The sequence below is a fragment of the Centruroides vittatus genome, unplaced genomic scaffold (genome assembly GCF_030686945.1).
Source record: "Centruroides vittatus isolate TY-2023 unplaced genomic scaffold, ASM3068694v2 contig_2433, whole genome shotgun sequence".
Classification (NCBI taxonomy): Eukaryota; Metazoa; Arthropoda; class Arachnida; order Scorpiones; family Buthidae; genus Centruroides; species Centruroides vittatus.
The window spans coordinates 435,232-456,791 of NW_027121533.1; the positions used below are offsets into that span (position 1 = coordinate 435,232).

Sequence of the window (21,560 nt, forward strand, 5' to 3'; positions counted from 1 at the left end):
GGGCAAAACCTTATTTTCTAGAATTTTAAGAAATGTGCTGGACCACTTTACCGGAAGAGTGGACGCGTCCGTAGAGAATACGTGATGGAGTTTTTGGACCACCCACCAATCCGGCAATGCCGAAGCCTACTTATGGAAGCACGTGTTACGCGAATACTATTGCAGAGGCATCCTTTGTATAAAGCATATCAATTTAGAGCGTGGCGTTCTAATTGGCCCACCACAAACGTTTTCATTAAGATGGGTTTGGTTTTTGGTTATGGCAAAGCAACACGCGGACGATCTGCGAGGGAAGAAGCCTCCCGAGAGGACTTCTATGGGAAACTGTTCCCTATTTAGGTGTTACTAATGCAAAGAAAACTGCACTTTGCCAGGCACCGGTGCCGGATTAACCAATGGACAAATGTCTTGGGCCCGGCTTTTTAAAGGTTGATTAATGAATATAATTATATATTTTTCGTTATATCAGAAACTCTTATTATACAATTATTGTATTAGTGTTTTTATTCTCCATTATTAAATAAAAATTTTAAGTGATATTATTTAAGATTTCTTTAGAAGCAAATTATTTAAATGGGGGGGCCCACTTTCAATTTTGTCTAGGACCCGGTGGAGGATTAACCCGGTACTGCCGTTGGCCAACCCAATGTTCGGTAGTTCTATCCACTCGATCACTGGTGGGCCTCATTGAGATGGGCTTAATTTTCGATTCCGTCCCTTCCTCTCCACTCGAAGTTTCTTCTGTTCGTCGCTGCAGAGATGGACATTACGTCGAAAATCGCCGGAACGTTCGTCTCGCAATATTGGAAACGAAAGCGAGAAGAGCGACCAGCGCGAGAATCGCTAGCGGTGGGGATTTTTTACCAACTTTCCGAAAACGGAAAAACCAATCATTTCTAAACGTCACAATATATTTTAAAAAAGTTCTGCATACATTCGATCGTCGGATTAAATTATTTTCCGCACATAAATTATAATAAAATCGTGGGATTAGAACGGGCGACGACGCCATCGCCGATCTTCCTATGGAACTACGCGGGTCGCACACGTTTGAGTGTTTTAATTTTTGAGACTGTTTTCGCATAACAACAACATGTTAACCACTAATTCTTCGGTGGAGGCGCAACCGCTCTTCAGTTTCTCCATCACCGCGTCTTTGATGCACACTTCGAAGAACAGCGAGATGTTGGAGCAAAATCTGCGCATTCCGTCGCGTCCCTCCGCCGGTTTCCTCCCCAGGTGGCGCAGCACTTCCTCCAGTATGTCGTCTATGCGCCTCTTGCCCCATCCCAGGCTGCGCATTAGTTCCGGATCGTCCACCAGAAGAAACAGAAGTCGCGAGAAGTGGCTCCTCAGGGTGCGCGGGCCATCCGACGCATCGGCCTCTCGGATCCCTCTATCGGACAGACCCAGAAACCTGTTCACTTCCGGAAAGACTCGCGGTCCGCATCCCCCGCAGGCGCACTCGTCCCGAGAATTCGCGTCCTTCCGGGAAGATTCCGGGCACTTTCCGTCGTGCCCCGACGTTTCATCCTCTTCCGCCGTCTGGCCAATCTCGCTCCCTGCTTCGCCGCGATAGTGGTAGAGGGCCCCTCGTTCGGCCGACCGCCCCGTCCTGGCGCCGAGCCGCGCGTCGACGTCGGTCTTGACGAAAATACTCTTTTTGGCTATCTGTAGCCTGGCGCCGTCCGCCACCGACAGCGACGAGCGCCCGTCGGATTCGGCGCCCTTGTCACCGTGGCGGGAGGGCGACGCCACCGTCTTCAGGTGGCGCAGGAAGTGCATCTGCACCTTCTGGTGGTGAGTGAACTTCTCGGGGCAGATCTCGCACTCGTAAGGCTTGTCGCGGCTTATTTCGTTGGGATCCAACCGGTTGGAATTGAAGTGGTTCAGACTGTGCGAGACGTAACCTGTGACGTCACGGAAGACACTGCCGCACACCGAACAGCGAAACGAACGGCGTTCCAAAGCTTTGGATTTGTCGCCGCACTCGGCATCCGATTCGTCGTTCTTCTCTTCCCTCTTCACCTCGCCTTCTTCCGGAGAAGCGTCCTGACTGCGAGAACGCGACGTGGAGCGCCGATCGCATCGGACGCACTCGTAAGAAGACCGGCGACCGGAAGTGGTTTCGGCCGTGCGAAACTGCTCGGAGCACCACTTGCAGGGGAAGTAGTGGTCGAAGGAAGTGGACTTACCGCGCGACCGGGCCACGAATTTTCCGCAAGTCGGACATTTGGGTCTGTCTAGAGGTTTCCTAGCGATCGAAGGCGCCGGTTCTTTCTTGGCCCCCGCCACTTTTTTGGCGTCTTTACCTTCGGAGGATGCCGGTCCCTCGTTTTCCGATTCCACCGATCCGTCGGGGGGGAGAACGTCCTCGTTGTCCCCGTCGTCGGCAGACGACGCCCTCTTCCAGTGTTGGTTCCTCTTCTGGTGGCGAAACAGAATGTAGGCGGAATAGAACACTTCCCCGCAGACGGGGCAGCCGAAACAATTGCTGGGCATCTTGAAAGACGGGTGCTTCTTCATGTGTTTGCTCCAGGCGTAGGCCCCCACGAACGAATAGTTGCATATTTTGCAAACGAATCGATTCTCCGGGCGGACCGCTTCCGCTCCGAACAAATGGCGCCGGCGGGCCGCGTTGCCCTCCGAGTTGGGCGGGTCCTCCGGAACCTCTTCCACTTCGGCGGTGGGCCGAGACTCGACTGCGGCCAATTCCGGACGGTCCTGGAAGACATCGCCCGGAGGGGACCGTGCGGGTTTCGCCGAGTCGGAGGCATCGGAGGACTGGCATTTCCTGCAGTGCTTCTCGTAGGACTTCTGGTAGCAGAAGAGGGTGCCGCACTTGCTGCAAACGAAGGAAGTGTTAGTTTTGGGCGACCTGGCGGTCTTCTCCGCCTTCTCCTGAGCGCTGGCCGAGCGGCAAGAGTATTTTCTCTTTTCGTGGGCGATCAGATTCCAGTAGTAGTTGAAGACGCGCCCGCATTCCGAACAGGTGTAGGGCTTGGGTCTGCAGGCTACCTTTTTGCGAGAATGGACGAAGTAGTGTCTGGCCGACTGGTAAAAGACGCCGCAGACGGAGCACGATCTCGGAAAGATCTTCCCTTTGAAGGCGACGTTAGATTCCGCGTTCATGTCCGAACATTCTCCTCCCGTCGATTCTCTCTCTCTCTAAACCTGAAACGAAAACGGACCCGTTAATGTTCTGCTCCAAATTCTTCCCGCGGTTCTCCTCTTAATTTAAGGAACTGCGCGGTCGTAAGTCGAGCGCCACTAAAAAACGGTTCCTTTCCCTTCCAGTCACCAATTGTTCAATCGCATTTACTCATTTTATAGACAGAACGAATCAGTGTTCGTTTTTCGAAGCATCCGAATGCAAACGAACTAAAAATAAATGAATGGTGCCATTCCGTTGTTCCTCCCGATCGAGTGCTCGGAACAAATGACTCGAGTCATTTTGACACTAGAAAGTAGTCTCTCGAAATCCTCTTATCCTTTCGATTTTTTTTTAACTCTTTCCGCCCTGCGGGCACTAAGAGGGCCTCTTTTAGTAGGCCCATTATGGGTTCGGCCAGGCCCACAATGGAGCGACCGGGTGGTGAGGGACGGGGCCCGACATATCCAAACGGACTACCCCCCGAAAAATTCCTGGGGATTTTTCGACCCGTTCGGATTCGATCCCGGGTCCCCCCGAGCGGTAGGCTGCCACCTTAACAGCTCTGCCATCCGGCCACTTTATCCTTTCGATTAGTATGGTGTATTTGGTTACCACAACGCGACACGCGGGCGATCTGCCGAAAGGGGATGCTTCTCAAATGACTTTCTATGGGAAATTGACCCATTTTGTGTACTATAAACGTTAGGAAAACCCGGAAAACGCCACACGTCCAGGCACAAACCCGCGACCAACTACCAGTGACCAGTGCTTTTACCCACTCGGCCACACCACTTTCATCCTTTCTATCAAAATTACCATTATTTTTCGCGTCTTGTTTTCGACGAAACTTAACAGAATGAAGAAAATTAACAAAAAAAAAAAAAACCCTAAAAACTTACAAGGCTCATCTATCTATCTCTCACGACCCGAACGGGCTTCACTCATAATTTACAATACGGCGAGAGAGAAGAAGCCATGCCAGTTACAAAAGAAAAGAAATTTGATCACATGAAAACCAACGGTCTTTGCATAAATCGATAAAGTATCGCTTAATGAAAACAAAAAAAAGCCAGAATCGCACGACTTTTTTCTAATACGCAAATTCCCTCACTAAGACATGATTTTCTTTTTGCGTTCATAAGGTGCCCACTGTAGGGCATCCACATTCTAAGATTCTATGCCACCCTATTGATATTTCCTGTTGGTAAATTGTTTGATGTCAAATTTCCACTTTAGGATTTGTATATCGAACAATATTAATACATTATTCGTCGGTATAAATGGGAATTTATTTTAAACCCTTCGGCTAATCGATACACTAAAACATCGTGGCGATTCCTTAAATAGAAAACAATAATCGATATCGTTATTAAAGATTTATTGACCAGATGAGGAGGATGCTATTGCCTAGAGTACCTCCTATTGCCCATACAGGAAATTATGTACTTTTGTTTAAGGACTGATATAAGAACATCATTCTAAGTTACGGAAAATATATCAAGTGTTACGCCAGGTTAAAACATGTTACGTTCACTATATCAAATCGAGTAACGGAATTCACAAGTAGGCTTTACGACCGAAATACATTTCTAATTACGATTTACGGAATGCCGTGACGACCTAAATAACGTCGCATCCCGATATTACGTATGTACTGTACAGTACTGTACATACGTTTCTACGTACGTAATCTCGGTTTACTACGGCTGGTTAAACGATTCGGAGTATTTAGAAATTAGGCATGTTTATATTTGTAATTATATTATACTTTTGTCCACCTGTAATTTTCTGTACGCATATCTACCCTATGAAACGAGAAATACATTGTAAGAATTCATAAAAATTTACAATGAAAATATTGTCTTTATTCAACTTAAATACTAGAAATAGATGACCTAGTTTCTATATTTATACTGTATATATACGTATACAAACAATCGATCGAACTAGATTTATTGCATGCCACACGGATGCTTTAGACCAGGCCTGGTCAATCCAAATTGTTTCGTGGGCCACTCTGATCACGCGTAACATTACGGTGGGCCATAATTTAGGCAAACATGCTTTTAAAAAAGTAAAACAAATACAAAATGAATAAGATTTTATTGTTATACCAAGAGTTCGTACTCGTACTTGCACTTATAACAATGATACATGCAAATTTTCATTTATTTAATTGTTTTGGTATAACAACGGGAAACAAAAGTTTTAATAGATATATAACATCGCTTAGCGGTCCACACAATTTAACGTGACGGGCAGCGGTTGGCCAGGCCTGCTTTAGACATTTAGAGAATCTGAAATACAAATTCCGTTTCTTTTATAACTGGGCCATGAATTAACATAAAAAGATCGTAGAGATCAATATAAATTGACAGCAATCGTAAACTCTATTGACATGTAGCGCGCTACCGGCTTACAACCGGCAAGCGGCCCATAGAGTTTACGTGTAAAAATAGTAAATACCTCTTTCTTCCTTTGGTAGGCCAGCGGTAAACAGATAAAATTTTAAAAAACAGCGCACAACACTAAAAAATACTAAGATGGCCTTTTTTAAATGTGTCGAGTGATATATTTTTACTTTGACACAGCTATTTACATCCTCACTTTACATTATCTTATAAAAGGCGCTGAAAGTGCTGCCCACGAACATGTATATAGACCTGAATCCATTTAATTGTCGGAACGTAGTGACGACTAATACTTGACTTCGTGCATTCCTTGTCAACAAAATAACTCTGGAATGAGTAGTCCGATCTTGATGAAATTTTCTACGACGACTCACCATCACTCAAGGACGAACTGATTAAAATTTTAACTCTCAAAAATGATCCATACTGAAGAAAAACCCCTATCTCCAGTTCTACAAAAACGGATCATTTTTGAGAGTTGAAATTTTAATCAGTTCGTCCTTGAGTGATGGTGAGTCGTCGTAGAAAATTTCATCAAGATCGGACAACTCATTCTAGAGTTATAATGTTGACAAGGAATGCATGAAGTCAAGTGTTAGTCGCTTCCTGCACGCACGTGTAGAAGCGTCATCTAGTGGTCGAAAAATATGACAAGCATTAAAACAGTGATTTTGAAAGGTAAATGTTATCGCTAACTAGATACACAACAAATATAAAGAATCTTTATAGAATAATAAGTTACAAAAAGCTTTCTTTTTAAAACGTGGAGCAGCAGCGATCAATATTAATGGCTTTACGATCCATTCTCTTCTTCGTCTTCCTATCGTTAGTACGAAATTTCCATCTCTAAATGGAGAAGCTGCACAGAGATTCCAGATTGAGATGAAGTCGCTCAAATTCATCGTCATCGATGAAATGTCAATGATTGCTGCAAGAATGCTTTACATGATCGAGAGAAGATTGAGGGAGATAAACCCCAAGAAAGATGTGCCGTTTGGTGGATTCTTTATCCATTTGTTTGGTGATTTTCGTCAGCTTCCTCCTGTTAAAGATACTCCTCTCTACTCGAGTGTTTTTTACAATGTAATGTGCCAATGTGCCAACAAGGTAGGGACCTTGTTGGCACATTACATTACATTCCCGTTTGTTTCTTTTGAGAAGTTCATTGAACTTAGTAATTCTCATAGACAAAATAGCACAGATAGTTCCTTCACGGATGTCTTACAACATCTAGCTTCGAGTGATTTCTCTGATACAGATCTGAACATTCTGACGACAAGAAATCGAGCCTATTTATCCAGAGATGAACTCGATCAGTTCCAAACGGGAGTAGAGCTATATCCAACAAACGAGCAAGTTAAACAAAGCAACGAAAGACTACTTGCAGTCAACTGGATGCCCTCTTGCTTATATAGCATCTGAAAACACTCCAGATATTGCCCCACCTTCGTCCAAAGATGACTCAGCTCTTGGTCTCTCCAAGTATTTGTAATCTCTCAGTTAATGCCAGAATCATGCCGAGAGTCAACTTATGGGTGCAAGGAGGTCTCGTCAATGGTTCACTAGGAACTATACGCTACATTATATATGCTCCTAATGCTCGCCCTCCAGCTCTTCCTCTGTTTATTTTAGTGGAATTCGATAGCTATCAGGACTCTTTCATCTATGGTAATCTGTTTCCAATAATCCCCATAATACGCTCTTCGAACGATGGCAGTATATTGCGATCTCGTAGACAGTTTCCCCTTAGCATACTCGATGACTATACATAAATCACAGGGATTAACTCTTCCAAAAATCAAAATAGATATAGGGAAAAAAGAGACAGCTATCGGTCTTACCTATGTTACATTGAGTCGAGTGAAAAAAATAACTGACTCAGTATTTTTAAAGAGTTACAATAAAGATCGCTACGAGTCAATCTGTAAGTCCAAGGCCCGTAGTGATAGACAGAATTTCGTGAAACGTTGGCATAGCAATTAATTAATGGCTTATTCTGACCTTATATTTGTACCTTTAAATGATCCAATAGAAATCAAATATATTGTTGAGAACGAATGATTCTGTGTTTCTTTTTTCCCTCATAATCTAGAAAATAAAGGTGCGAGCAGCTTCGTTCCGACTACACGCTGATTTAGCGTTACTTAACTAGTTTTATTCAAAAATAGGTTTTGCAGATCTGTTTTTAAGATGTTTCTTACGTACAGTTATTATAGCTTTAATTCATGAAGCATGTGTGGGCCATCTTAATACACTGCTCATTTTTTTGCTCCTCATAGATAAAAGTCTGGAGGAGTAAGATCTGGGAGAGCAAGGACACTACAAGTTTTTAGAGATGACATGTTCTTCAAAAATCTCTTCTAAAAGTTTCATAGATTTGTCAGCTCTGTGTGCAGTTGCACCATCTTGTTGAAAATACCAGTACAGTAGACCCCCCCCCTATAACACAGTAGATATGTTCCGTGTTATATGAATCCTGTTGTACGAGTCACTTAAATACATGAGCCGATCACAGCCTGGCACGTGTGCAGTTTAGGGGCTACGGCTATTTGAAAGGTTTTCTTCCATAAAATTAACCGATTCTAGACTAATTTGGCTCAACATTTTGAAAACACGTATAATTTTTTGGGAATAATCCATATAAACTATGCTATAAACAAAAAATTATAGGATTACTTACGGAGTGTGTACCGTTTGACGACGCCATTGCTTAAGCTTGTTTTTGTCGCGGAGCGGCTCGTCGAATGGCGGGTGCGTGTTTCCTGATCGGCGAATTTTTCGCAGAAAAATAACTTAACTTTGGAGACATCATTAATAAAAATATAATTTTTATGGCCGTTGAATAATAAATGTTTTTTAGTAGGTCTAGTGCTCGTTTAAACTCAACGGTTTGTACAATATCCGCTATTGGTCCGGATTCGACCAATCCTGTCGCGACACGAGTCGGCGATGACGTTTTACCGTGTTATACGAATATGACTGCAATTTTTTCATCGTGTTATACGAATCCATGTTATATGAACCCATGTTATAGGGGGGGGGTCTACTGTAGTTAATTTCCTTTTCTTTGAGTTGGCTGATGAAGTTGTAAGGAATTGAACAAAAATCTTTGCTGTTCAATACTTCTTAAAAGAAGAAAGGGCTAACAATGCAACCCAAACACCAACTTTTCAGTTGTATAAGTGTTTTGTGAAAAGCTTAAGGATTTTCCAATGACCGCAATCATGTGTTTTGTGTTATCATGTATGAGGTACGGTTCCACTTCTTGGATTAACATGCTTCATCCATAAAGAAGGTGGATATCAAGGACATTAACAGTTTTTTGTCTGAATGAAATTTGTACACCATTCACATTAATATATTCATTTTTCATGATTTGCTGCTTTAAGTTCCTATACTGAGATTACTTTGCATAGGAAGACATTTAATTTTTGTCAGACAGCTTTATGTACTATTGCAAGCTTGACAACAGGATGTCAGGCTTGCAATAGTACATAAAGCTGCCAACTTGCAAATTGATTTTGATGGACTCTGCTGCACAGATAAAAATGTCCATCAACTTCTCATCATTCAGTCTAGATCAGTGATTCCAAAACTTTTTCGATCCATCATCCCTTTTGTTCCATTAAGTTATTTCCAACACCCCCTAACTCATTTTTCCTTAATGCAATGTTTCTTCTTACCCATTTAACAGAGGAAAGGGAAAAATTGTTAGTGACCTCAACCTTTGCCTATAGTCACCATTGCCTCCAGTGCCCCCTGCTGTCCACTTGCTTTTTTCACCCCTAGATTTACTCACTACCCACGGGGTGGTAGCACCTACTTTGGGAACCATTGGTTTAGATGGTCCCATTTCATTCAACATCTGTCATTGACCTCACTTCGTAAAATTTGTTAATAAATCTACAAACTGCACTGTGGTGAAGTACAGGTTTATCTGGAAATTATTCAGAAAATTGTTGTGGCACTAATTCTGTTTATCTATTGCTTTCTCAAAACATATATTCCAAAAGAAAAACATATTCCTCAAGTAAAAGAGCTATGGTTATTAACAATTGAATACAGTCAACATTACACAACCACACACTTCAAATGCTATTGCAACCTCCAAACTCCAGTATTGCCAACCGAACTTCCAACATACAGTAGAATCCCAGAAACTCAACTCTATAACTTGACAGTTCATAAAACTCATTGTGTTGTTAAAACAAAAATGTAATCTAATTTATATCTCTGTAAGTTAACACTAGAATCAAATAAGTTATCATTATTCACTGGCGACGTTTGATAATAGCACCAATTCCAGGTATTAACAAAGAATATAACCCTTTTTCTACGTTCCACTGCAAAAAATGCAATGACAAAACTTCACCGACTCAAAAGTAGCCACCAAATAGACAATATTTTTTAACTTGAGATTTAACTACAAACAGTAGTAGTCACTACTGGTATGTAATTATTACATATATGAATATGCACATACAACACCTTTATGAAAATTCCACTATTTAGACTTGTATCACGCTACATTGTAAAACTTGTTACCTGCTTAGTCTACATTAACTGAAGTTTGTGGGGATCTACCACTATAGAGTATAACGTATAAAAGTGCACAGTGACTTTCTGAACACACTATACATTTATATTTCATAATTCATTTCAGATGGCTGACAAAACCTACTAGAGTTTTTAAGAACTCATTGAAAATGTACTTTAATATTTGAGTTTTATTTGTATTAAAATAGTTTATTGACAGTTCATTTATATCATTTAATGCTTCTTGCACTTTCAAGTTTGTAGGATGTTTGTGAGCCATTACACATACAAGCTGTAATTCCGCACGACGGCAGCTTGTGTCGGCCATCGAAGTAAGAGATGAAACATAAATGTACAACTTCAAATAAATTTATATGGTGATAATACTTTTGGAACACAGTTGTTAATCGAAATCAATGTTGGATGTCATGCCAATCTTTTACTAGAGATCTTCTCTTTCTTAAATTACAGCTGTTATCCTCTTAAAGAGGCATTCTGATCTTCCTTATAACATACTTTGTATTTTTTCCCCAAGAATATTCAGTTGAAATTTTGGAATTTTTAAATGTTTTGAAAAATTTGTGGAGGTGACCGACCCCATAAAAATATATTTTTGATTAATCATTGTATAAATAGTTTTATACTGATTTCACTCAAACCAAATACATTTTTCTATAAAAAACTAAAATCACTGTACCATATTGGGACTATAGAGCTTTTTATCTCCAGTAGATAAAAAGCTCTGTACCTCTGATATGGTATGGACAAAAAAGATGACATCCGCAGTATCGCAAGCTCTGATTTTAAAAGTGTTTGTGTGTTTATGCTTTTAGTCAGATATTTTTTTCATTGTAAAGGGAATTTATAAAATTTTGATAACCAAAATAGCTTAAAAAGAAAAGTTGGTCATAAAATGCTGTCTTTTTAAACAGTTAAAGTGAATAAATAACAACTGCTTTTCTGACAGACTTGGTCATCAATTTTAATTTTTAATTTAATTAATATCTTCCAGTGAAAAAATTTTAAAAACTGTATATAAAAATTGATGAACTACATGTAATATGAAAACAACAAAAGAATTAAAAATTATAAGATAACTACCAGTACATGTATAAAAATAAAAGAATTACAATGGTAAATTATATTCTTCTCAAACTGCAGTTAAATAATAATCAAGCATCGACAAAAAACCTTTATAATGCAGCTTTTTATTAACTAATCGAACATTCGTTCAAACGGCCGAAAATGTTCGATTAGTTAATAAAAAGCTGCATTATAAAGGTTTTTTGTCGATGCTTGATTATGGTAAATTATGAACTACCGTATTTTACGGACTATAAGACGCACCTGAATTTTGGAAGCAATTTTTTGAAGAAAAAAGTGCGTCTTATAGTCCGTTGCGTCTTATAGTCCATAAAATACGGTACTTCTTTACACTTAGATTTAAAAAACTTGAAAACAAAAATTAAAAGGAGCTTCACTTTTAAAGTTGCTGTAACAGAACATAAAAGAATGACCACCGAGATAAAGACAAAAATAAGACAATGACGAGCAAGATAAGTTTTCAGTTGGTCGAGGAGAAGCACGGATAAAACTGTTTAATCAAAATAATACCAATACCCAAATATCTAAAAGTTCTGATCTTCCTACGCAATAAAGATAAGTTTCTGCCATTTTATGCACAAAAGTTTATATGTCGCTGAATATCAATTAGATGAAGATGAACTTACATAAAAAATATTGTACAAAGAAAATAATCCATTAAAATACAAATAATATTCATTGTTTTGATCCATTACTATATGTGCAAGGGATTTTGGGAATCCAAATCTTATTTGTACAACCTCAGTTGAGTCGGTATAAGATAGACGACCGACCTTATTAAGCAAAGAAGAGGCTATTGACCATACGAGCGGGTAATATTTTTGCATTTCTCGACATTTCGAGGACCCGAGTCCAAAAATGTAAAAATTGGGGAAGTCATTTTTTTTGACCGATTGTCCGTACTTTCTCTTTGTAATATATAATGGCCGAGAAAGTAAAGTGAGTTGACAAGCAAAAAACGCTAATGGCTCTGTATTAACAGTAATACATTCAGTTGAATTATAGAAGGTGTGAACTTACAAGGAACTAAATACTTTGGACATAACATACTAATCTAGTATATTTTTAAACTAAATTAGTTTAAAAAATATTATACATGTAAATTGTAATCATTATGGGTTACTTTATGGTAACAATATGGGTTAATTGCTTAGTCATAATTTTGTGTCATCAATGTAAGCAACGACATTATAGGAGTCAACATCTTTCTTTAATTCTTCGATTGACAAACGTAAAATAGTAGTAGTTTTTGTAATTCTAGACGTGCATCATATATATGAACTAATAAAATAAACAATAGGAACTATTTCAGAAATGCAGAAAAACAATTTATATAGCCTTGAAGATGAACTAAATTTAGCAGAAAAATGTTTGGAAATGAATAACTTTTTCTCCTTTGAAGTGGCTTATGTTTGTTTATAAAGCTTTGGCAAAATTTGAATAACACTTAAACATTTATCTAGACATTCGAGATTAACCTATTTCTGGGCAAATTTTTTAGTTTTTCGTAAAAATGGTAATAGTTTTATGTAAAGATTCATCAATAAATCTAGAACTTGCCAGAGACATATCTGACTTTTATATTTAATTGTATATTCATTTATTAAAGTATTTAAAATGAAATTCATAAGAATTTCAGATATGACCTTCCATGTTTTCATACATAAAACATAGCAGTATTGTAACTTAACCTAAACAAATGATGAAAAGTGCATTTTTGAAAGTTTTCTTTAATGTTTAATCAAACTTTTGCATGTTTAAACAACGCTTTTAGTTATTTATACACTGAAGCGACGAAATTCATAGAATAGTAACCTAATACACTTCCTGCCTAAATCGGATGGTGCTACGGTAAAGCTCCTTCTTGCAGTGGAAATTTGTAAAACGTAATCACAAACACGCATACATAGGTGCAATGAACATAGTTTTAAGAAATCTTTTTACTTCCCGTCATTTTTGAGGATGACTTTTTTTGTAGAAAATCCATTAGAGAAGGGAAAAAATTAAAATAAACAGGCCATTTCCATAAAGTTACTCAAAATATTCAATAATATACAGCTTTTGGTAAATGCACTCCACAAATACACAAACCTAAATCAGCTAACAAATTCCATTACAAGTAAATTGCCCAAAGAAAAGTTACATGTAATGGAATTGTAATGTAAGTTATATTACGTCTCTTTAGATAATTTTTTAAAATGTCATTAAAATTTAACTTTATAGTAATGTATTTCTACTGACACCTTTTTTAAAAAAAGTATGTTTTATATTAAAAATAAAAATATTAACACAAAAATTTTTAAAATCTCTTTAATGTTTATTGCAAAAGAAAAAGTACATGCAAGATTTGCTGTCGTCAACATAGGACTAAGAGAACTGCCCTAGTATACTGATAGAAAACTTCAGATATTATCTACTCAACAAAGAGTGCATTGTCCAGAAGTGTCATGGCTACGCCGTTCTTTAGATGGCATTATCAGAGACAATGACAGACATTATTGCTTATTGGAAATAAAATATCCATCAAATCTTAGGAATGCTTTTATAATTAATGAAGATGGAGAAATAAAAGTAAAGCCTCCATACAACATTAATTCGCGCATTTCTTCTAACCGAGTCTTTTTTATTTGGAAAAAATCCCGTAGTATTACTATAAAAGTTATTATATCCTACTACACAACAAATATTTCATTTGTTTATTCCAGAAGAAAATTCACTGATTTTGCCATGTTAGCTCAGTCATAACTCTGTTGTTTGTAACTATAAGGTTCACTATTTTACCACAAGTCGTCTCCATCAGTAGCAAAACAATTATAGGAAGAGTGCCTATATCAGATAGATCTTCCACTTGAACACAGTACAACTATCACACAATGGGACATGGAATCCCCGAGTACTTGTTAGCAGTCAGAAGAAATACCTGACCATGAAACCTGCAATACTTGCCACAACTGTGCACTTTAGTGGGTGATTAGAGCCATTTTAGTCATTTGGAAAACTAAGGCTTGTGCCTAAAGCCTGGACCAGGAAAATGGGAGGTCCAAACCCCCCAAGAAAATGTAAAACAACAACAAAAAAAATAATGTTTTACAAAAATATAAAAAAAATCATTATATCTTTATAAATGATAATGTCTGCCATACTGTATATTTTAACATACATTTAAATTAATTAATAACACCTCAGCCTTCAGCTACCCAGCAGGAAACTACCATAGAATTAATATTTTTGTACTTTTTATACTCCCCAAAATTAACCATGTACTAATTTTTTTGTACAGTCGGACTATCAGATTCATATTTTGTGCTGTGTATCCATCGCCATGCATATGCATGCCACCGAGTCACGCTCGTGTAGCACATAACTACATCAATGTGTGTGACTACATCGAAAGCGTTCGTTCGATGTCGTATTAAATGTTACGTTACCGTAATTAAAGATTAAGTAATGGTGTTCAATGTGTGTAACAGAACATTCATCAATAGTGGCTCACTTATTTTATCACGGAAACATATTAAAAACTATGAAATATTTGTAGACTTGTAGTATAAAAGTTAACAAGTTATGATCAAATATAGAATCAAATATTCTCATTTAAATGACAGTGAATTTGATTCAGTTGTCTGAATCAGATTCATGATATGATATGATATATGATATGATATGAAACATATGAAATTTTTCTTTTTAAAAGAGACTGTTGTTTTATTATTAGTACTCAATGTAATATCGAGCTATGGTTAAAGATTGTGACCAGCATCAAATGTTTCATGTGAAATACTTTGAGAGTTATGGAAAATGGAGAAGTGACATGATTTCGGATTTATAGCAGAGTCACAAATAGTGTTTATTGTTAAGTAGGCAAACTATTTTTATGGATCAAAATGGTTCTATCCCTTCAAAGTCTGAAGGACTGAAAAAAATGCAAACATTCATTTATCAAAAGAGGCCAAATGCATTGAGCAAGTCAATCCAAAAAGAAAAGCTGTATTGATACTGACTTGTTTGGCCAAATGAAATCAAAAGTTTAATATGAGAACTATTTGAAATGCATCATAGCAATTGTGAAGTTTCTTGCCACATTAGAGTTAGCATTTTGAGGCTAAAACCAAGAACTGATACAATGGAATTTCTATTTGGGCTGTCTTGAATATCTCAGTGAGTTCAACCTATTCTTAGCTGAGCATTTAGTAAATGTGGTAATGCTGGAAGGTGTCTCAATTCACTTGTCAGCAACAGTTTTTGTCATATTGCTAATGGGAGAAACAGATTCCATTCTTCAAGAAGTCAGACAAGTTTATTCTTTTTCCATTACAGTAGACTTAACATCCAATTTGTCTCAGCATAAATCAACTTATGTTTATTTTCCATATTGTAACACCAGCAGGAATGCCAGTTGAGTGAGTTTTAGGAATTTTTCCAATTGAAGCCCACACCACTGTCTACGTGAAAAAATGCTTTTGGATGACTTGCATGCTATGAGAAGTGATACAAAGCCTTGTCAAGGAATAAGCTCAAGGAACAATGCATTGAACATGTCAGATGTTTATACTGGTTATAAACATCTCACATGTTCAATGCATTATCCAAGTAAGAATTAAATAACCACATAGATGAAATAGTTTTCATACCATGCACCAGCCATTTGCTTAATTTGGTAATCAGTAGAGCTGAAATGATTCTTCATCAGAGTATTTCTCCCTGTACAGGGAATTTTCTCATTCTTATTGGTGACCACCTCAAGATGGCACAATCTTTCTGAACAATCATTTGTCAAAAACAGGAAGATAGTACAGTTAAATAGCTTTCAAACATTTGTCAGTCCACCCAAGCTAATGCCAATGAAGCTATAATGAATGGCTATTGTGAGATGTGTCCTTCAAACCATCAGGGCAGACAAAATCCAGTACACCACCAAATTTATGCCACCCTTCGTTCTAAAGTCGTGCTAGATTAACCATTTTGCTGGACTAACTGTGGTCATTTATAATAATAATAATAATATAACAATAGACCTCTAATCCACTAATTATATACCTCCCATGTGTCTAAAGAATATAATGAACTGCTAGAAACTTAAATAAATATTACATGCAAATTATGTTTGACACCACCATTGACACACTCATCTCTCTTAGAAGTCAAATCTACGGTAAAATTTAAGCAAAATAAACTACAAATATCAGAAAACTGCAGTGTAAACACAATCTGTGGCCACCCAGTAAATGTCTACTGGCCAGGGAAATTTCAAGTCCCCTCTCATAATTTTATATGGATTAAAAAAGGTACCACGCCATCAGTTGCTGGAAATTCAGGGGTATACCTATAGCATGAAATGAAGCAAATGGTATCATTTTGATCATCAAAGATCACAGATTTGAATCCACATTACGAAATGTGTTTGTCTTGCCTTATGCTCCTGATATTTATCTTATGCTCCCTCAAATACTGCTAGCAGAGAAAAGTCATTTTTAGCTTTAAAGACAGTGAAAAATTATTTGCAAAGCATAATGGGACAGGCATGCTCACTTACAATATTGTCTACCAAGGAGGAAATTACTAAGTTTCATAACCATACCACAGGAAAAACGACCTCACTTCAATCCAGTGATGAAATTGCAGAAATGTTTTTGGATTCCTCCTGAATCTTGCTTCAGGTTAAAATAGTTCTACGAATGAAATGTTTCAAAAGAGCATCTTTTGAGATTCAAATTTAAATGGGCGCATACCAGTCATGAGCAGAGAGTTCAAGTGAAACTGTAATTATAACGACACATCACAAAGTGTTTGCCATGCCTTTGATATTTGCATCTCCTTTTTGCAGTTGACGCAATTACAAAGTTTCTTTTGGTAAAGCAATAAAAGAATTTGCCCATAGAAAAACTCAAAACCACATCTTCTGATTTGATTCTGACTTGATTAGCTTGCTGTTGGATTGTAAATGTATAATTTGCAAATGTAAATAGAAAATTGATGAACTATATTAATAACTTAATAAATGCAATTACTTCACTTAAAGTTTAGTTATGGGCAGTGGTGATATTCGGCGGGTTTGCACAGGTTTGGCTAAACCCGTTGTTAAAATTTTCAGTTTTCCGAATGGGTTCGCCCGAACCCGTTGTTAAAGTTTTCCGAACGGGTTCGCCCGAACTCGTTGTTAAAATTTTCAGTTTCCCGAACCTTGTTAAACACACGGAACATTTCTCAGTGGGTTTGTTTTTTTTAAAAAAATATATTAAAATATGCATATTATACTCTGTAATACTACTAAATTAGAGCCTTATACCCCGTTCGTACCGAGCATTTCAATCTAGATTGTGAGCAAGGTCAGGGAGTATGTCTTGGTGCGATCTCTCTCAACCGTTTCAATCGAGGTTTAATCGCGATCGATTCAAGAGAGTTCTTGAAAGTAGATCCAGTCATAAGAGAGATCCCAGAATGCCACGCGCGCGAGATAATACACATGTCGGGCTATGGACAGCGAAAGAAAAAGTATAATGTATCTCAAGAGATGATGATGACACGTGTGTATTTCCAGAAGCGCCATTTCGTGGTAAAGATTACCCCTGCCTGAAAAAAAAAAAAAAAAAAAAAAAGTCGACAGCCCTAAAATATTATCGTTACCTGTCCTTCACCCATGGCTCGTTACGTTCCAAGTACGCCACTGATTGTTAGATATATGGTTGCAAGAAAAGGTATTGTATTTATTTCTATTCAAAACTTCCATTTCGTTTGTCGGTGATTGTCAGGGAAAAATTTTCTGCTAGCGAACCCCTTGTTAAATATTTCGAATATCACCACTGGTTATGGGTATATTGGATTGCATTGGTATACATATTGGATATATGGAAGAGAGACCTGAATTCATTTCCCATATCCACAGTTACACTGTTAAAACATCTTCGTGGTTGGAAGATACAAGATGCATAGATTGATTGCATAGAAGATACAAGATGCATAGAATATATACCAAACATATTCAATAGGATTTATATCTGGTGATCAAGAAACCAAATTATAGAGCAGAAGCTGAATGGAGCCATTCCCTAGCAATTGACACAGTTTATTTTCTTGCTTAAATAGCCCATTGCTGAGTGCATAATTGTCATGAAGGGATGAAGGTGATCATTGAGGAAGTTAACATACCTAACTAGTCAGCAAATGTTCGAGAGGCACCAGAGGGTGTAAAATCATTCCAATATAATCTATGGAGTATGTTTATACTCCATAGATTAATTGAACTGCATCTTGTCTGCACATTTCCTTACTGACATGTCTTAATACCAGACAAAGATATGACTATTGGCTTAGAAGAACTAAAACCTCAACTAATCAGATCAGATAATCCATCACTGTTCCAATGTCCAATGGTGATGCTCACATGCCCAGATGAGATACTGAAGCCAGTGTTGAAATGTCAATAGGGGAACCCGTATGGGTCATAAGCACTGTAATCCAATAACAGTAAGCTGACATTGTGTAGCCCTATGGACACATGTCATTTATCTGCATTTAAATCAGCTCAACAAGTTGAGGTTTCAACTTTTCCAAGCTGTGATTTGCAATGAGCACCTTATGCATCAATTGAATGCAGCCACTCAGGTCATTGACTATTGTCTGGAGTGGAAATACTGGAAAATGAAAATCCAGTACTTTCTTGATAGCAGTGCCGTAACTATGCAGGCGTAACAGGTGCACGCACACAGGGCCCACTTGGAAGGGGGGGCCCAAAATTCATGTATTTGTTTTATTATTTCCTCAAACCTAATTAATCAAGGGACTAAACGTAAATTCTTGCACCGGGCACAAGAATGGCTAGTTACGGCACTGCTTGATAGTGTGAAATGTGCAAATCCAATGACCTCAGAGGTTGAATGCCCCATCCAGCTGACAATCATTCCATACTCAAAATCACTCAAATCGTGACACATGACCATTGTGTATAGATTAATTACATCATCCTGAGGCTGGGGATATCAGCCCCTCACAGCCCTATTTGTTAGGAAGCTGGTAATAATTTAATGATTCCTGCTTATGATAACCTGTGTATTTCTCCAATTTTACTAGCTATTCCTCGACTTTATCACTTCAGTGTATAGCTTATTTTTATGACTCTGCTTATAGTAGAATAACTGGCATATAAAAAAGAATATTTTTCATTTAACGTATATGAGTCAATCTTACATCCGAGTCAAGTTACAAATAATAAATATCAACTAATGAGTTCATTTGTTTATTCTCAGTTCAATTGATCCACTGCAGAGTTCTTTGAATGTTTTATTTCTAGGAATAATATCTTTTGAGTCATATAGGAAGGGAATAATTTATTAAAAAAAATAAAGCAACTGTGCTCGGACCTTCGTTATTTTGTTCTAAACATTTCCAAATTTAAAACTCGAAAAGTCCAACAGTAGAGAATTTCAAACACATTCGAAACATTATTTTTAATTACTTTTGTACAATTATCTTAATTAAATTTTCTCGTAGTAAATCAGAATAGAGCACGACGTTAGAAGCAAGAATTTATACTTACGGGTACATTTTTTCATAGAAAATTTAAGACACGTTCGAAAGAAAAACATTTCGCATCATTCGAGAGAAACGCAATTCAAGAAAGGAATTTACAAAGGTAATTATATTAATTAACGTAAGAACCGCATACGAACATAATGCCTTAAAGCAAATTTATAGATTTGAAAAATACTCTTTTAATCAGATGCCATTTTGGTTCTCGTCAAAGACGTTTTTATTCGGCAATTAATTAAGCAAAGGTGGGAAAAATCGATTTGTAATTACAAAATATTACAAAGAATGTAAGATTAACGAATTGAATATTTAAAGAGCCAAGTGGAATTTGGAATTTGTCCTAGAAAAATAATGCTGTCATTTGTACAAATAAGTTGTACAAAATAAACACACTTGATAGATTATCCCGTAAACAGGATAACATTCTTAATTAATTAATATCAATCGTCTTACACTTCCGATATTTAAATAAAACAGAATTACGACGCGACATCATCCGCATCCTAAGGAAATTTATCGATTTTCCATCCGTAAATATATATTTAACGAAGAAACTTAATCGTTTTCCGACCCGCAAAGCTTAGATAAAAGGCGGATCGGCGTTAAATTTCGTGGTAAAATATTCCAAACTCTTCACGTGCGCCCGGTATAAATACACAAAGCGCATCTCGAGATGATCTCCGCAGCCTCCATGTTAACGGTGAAAGGTTTTTCTTCCTCTTTCCGGGACGAGGGAGGAAGAGTAAATCCGGTCATTCGGGACGTTTACACGAGTCGAGGTCGATCCCCCCGGGGACGAAGCGGTCTTCTTCGCGTAGAAGACGAAACGTTAAGAGGTCTTCGACCCCTTTCGGGCGGGCGGTGGCCGCGGAGGGGAAGGAAGCGGCACTCATTCGATCCGAACGCGCGTGGAATGGGGAAACAAAAGAGCGTAGCGGAAAGGAGGAGGATGGTTCTTACCTGCAGTCGGACCGAGGAGGTTGCCCGCTTCCTCTCTCTCGGCCCGGGAAGACGACGGGCCGTCGGCTGTGGCGGCCGAGTACGGCCCGAGAGGCGAACCACTATCCTCCGGTACGCTGAGCCCGCCGACCGTTTACAGCCGGTTGAGGCCCAGATGGCGTGACGATCCAAGATGGCTGCCGGCCTCCTCCTCTCCCGCGTGCTGCGGGGAGGACCAAGTTTATCCGGACTTATCACCGATTCAAGTTATTTACGCCGGTTTGAAATGCGTACATTCGAATATTTTGTCGCGCGATATTCAAATACGTCCGGATTTATTTTCTGTTACTAAATTTCGTACCGAGTTTATTTTATAAATGGAAATTTGTTTGTTACTTTTTTAATTAATTTGTTAAACGCGTTAGAAATTTCTTAAAATAATAAATGTTCTCTATTAAGCGATTAAATGTGTGCGAGTTTATACGTCTGAAGTCGCCATAAAGATATAAAAATGAAAAATACAAGAACCGAAAGAGGGCGTTTTGTATTTATTGTTCAACATCGACATCGTTAATTCCTCAAAGCTAAATAATAAATTAAATTCGAGGGCGTTCTCGTGACGATTTAGACATTGATAAATTTAAAATAATTTTATAATGTCGAGCGAAGTAACTATAAACATACGCCTTCGATTAATAGATACATATTAAAGAAGTTTTGCTAACGCCATAATATATTGCATGTTTGAATAATATGCGTCAATGCCCGAGTGAGAAAAAGCATTAATTACACGCGAAACAGTCGTAATAAATTCGAAAAGTATATAAAGTTGTTATAAAGTATATAATGTTATTTAGTTAAAATAGTAAGGAATAAAACGTATCACATTT

The 21,560-nt window shown here is 38.0% G+C and overlaps 1 protein-coding gene across 1 annotated transcript; it reads right to left on the bottom strand.

Moving 5' to 3' along the window:
• Positions 1-890: 890 nt before the first annotated feature.
• LOC136971290 (zinc finger protein 445-like) lies at positions 891-20,929 on the bottom strand. Its single transcript, XM_067265753.1, has 2 exons — positions 20,692-20,929; positions 891-3,174 (listed from the first exon to the last, which is right to left on the bottom strand). The coding sequence occupies exon 2, from the start codon at positions 3,130-3,132 to the stop codon at positions 1,060-1,062; it is 2,073 nt and encodes a 690-aa protein (XP_067121854.1). The 5' UTR covers positions 3,133-3,174; positions 20,692-20,929; the 3' UTR covers positions 891-1,059.
• Between the last annotated feature and the right edge of the window lie 631 nt (positions 20,930-21,560).

What these genes read in the sequence shown, in the direction of transcription:
- LOC136971290 (XM_067265753.1), bottom strand. Translation starts at nt 3,132, where the DNA reads ATGAACGCGGAATCTAACGTCGCCTTCAAAGGGAAGATCTTTCCGAGA.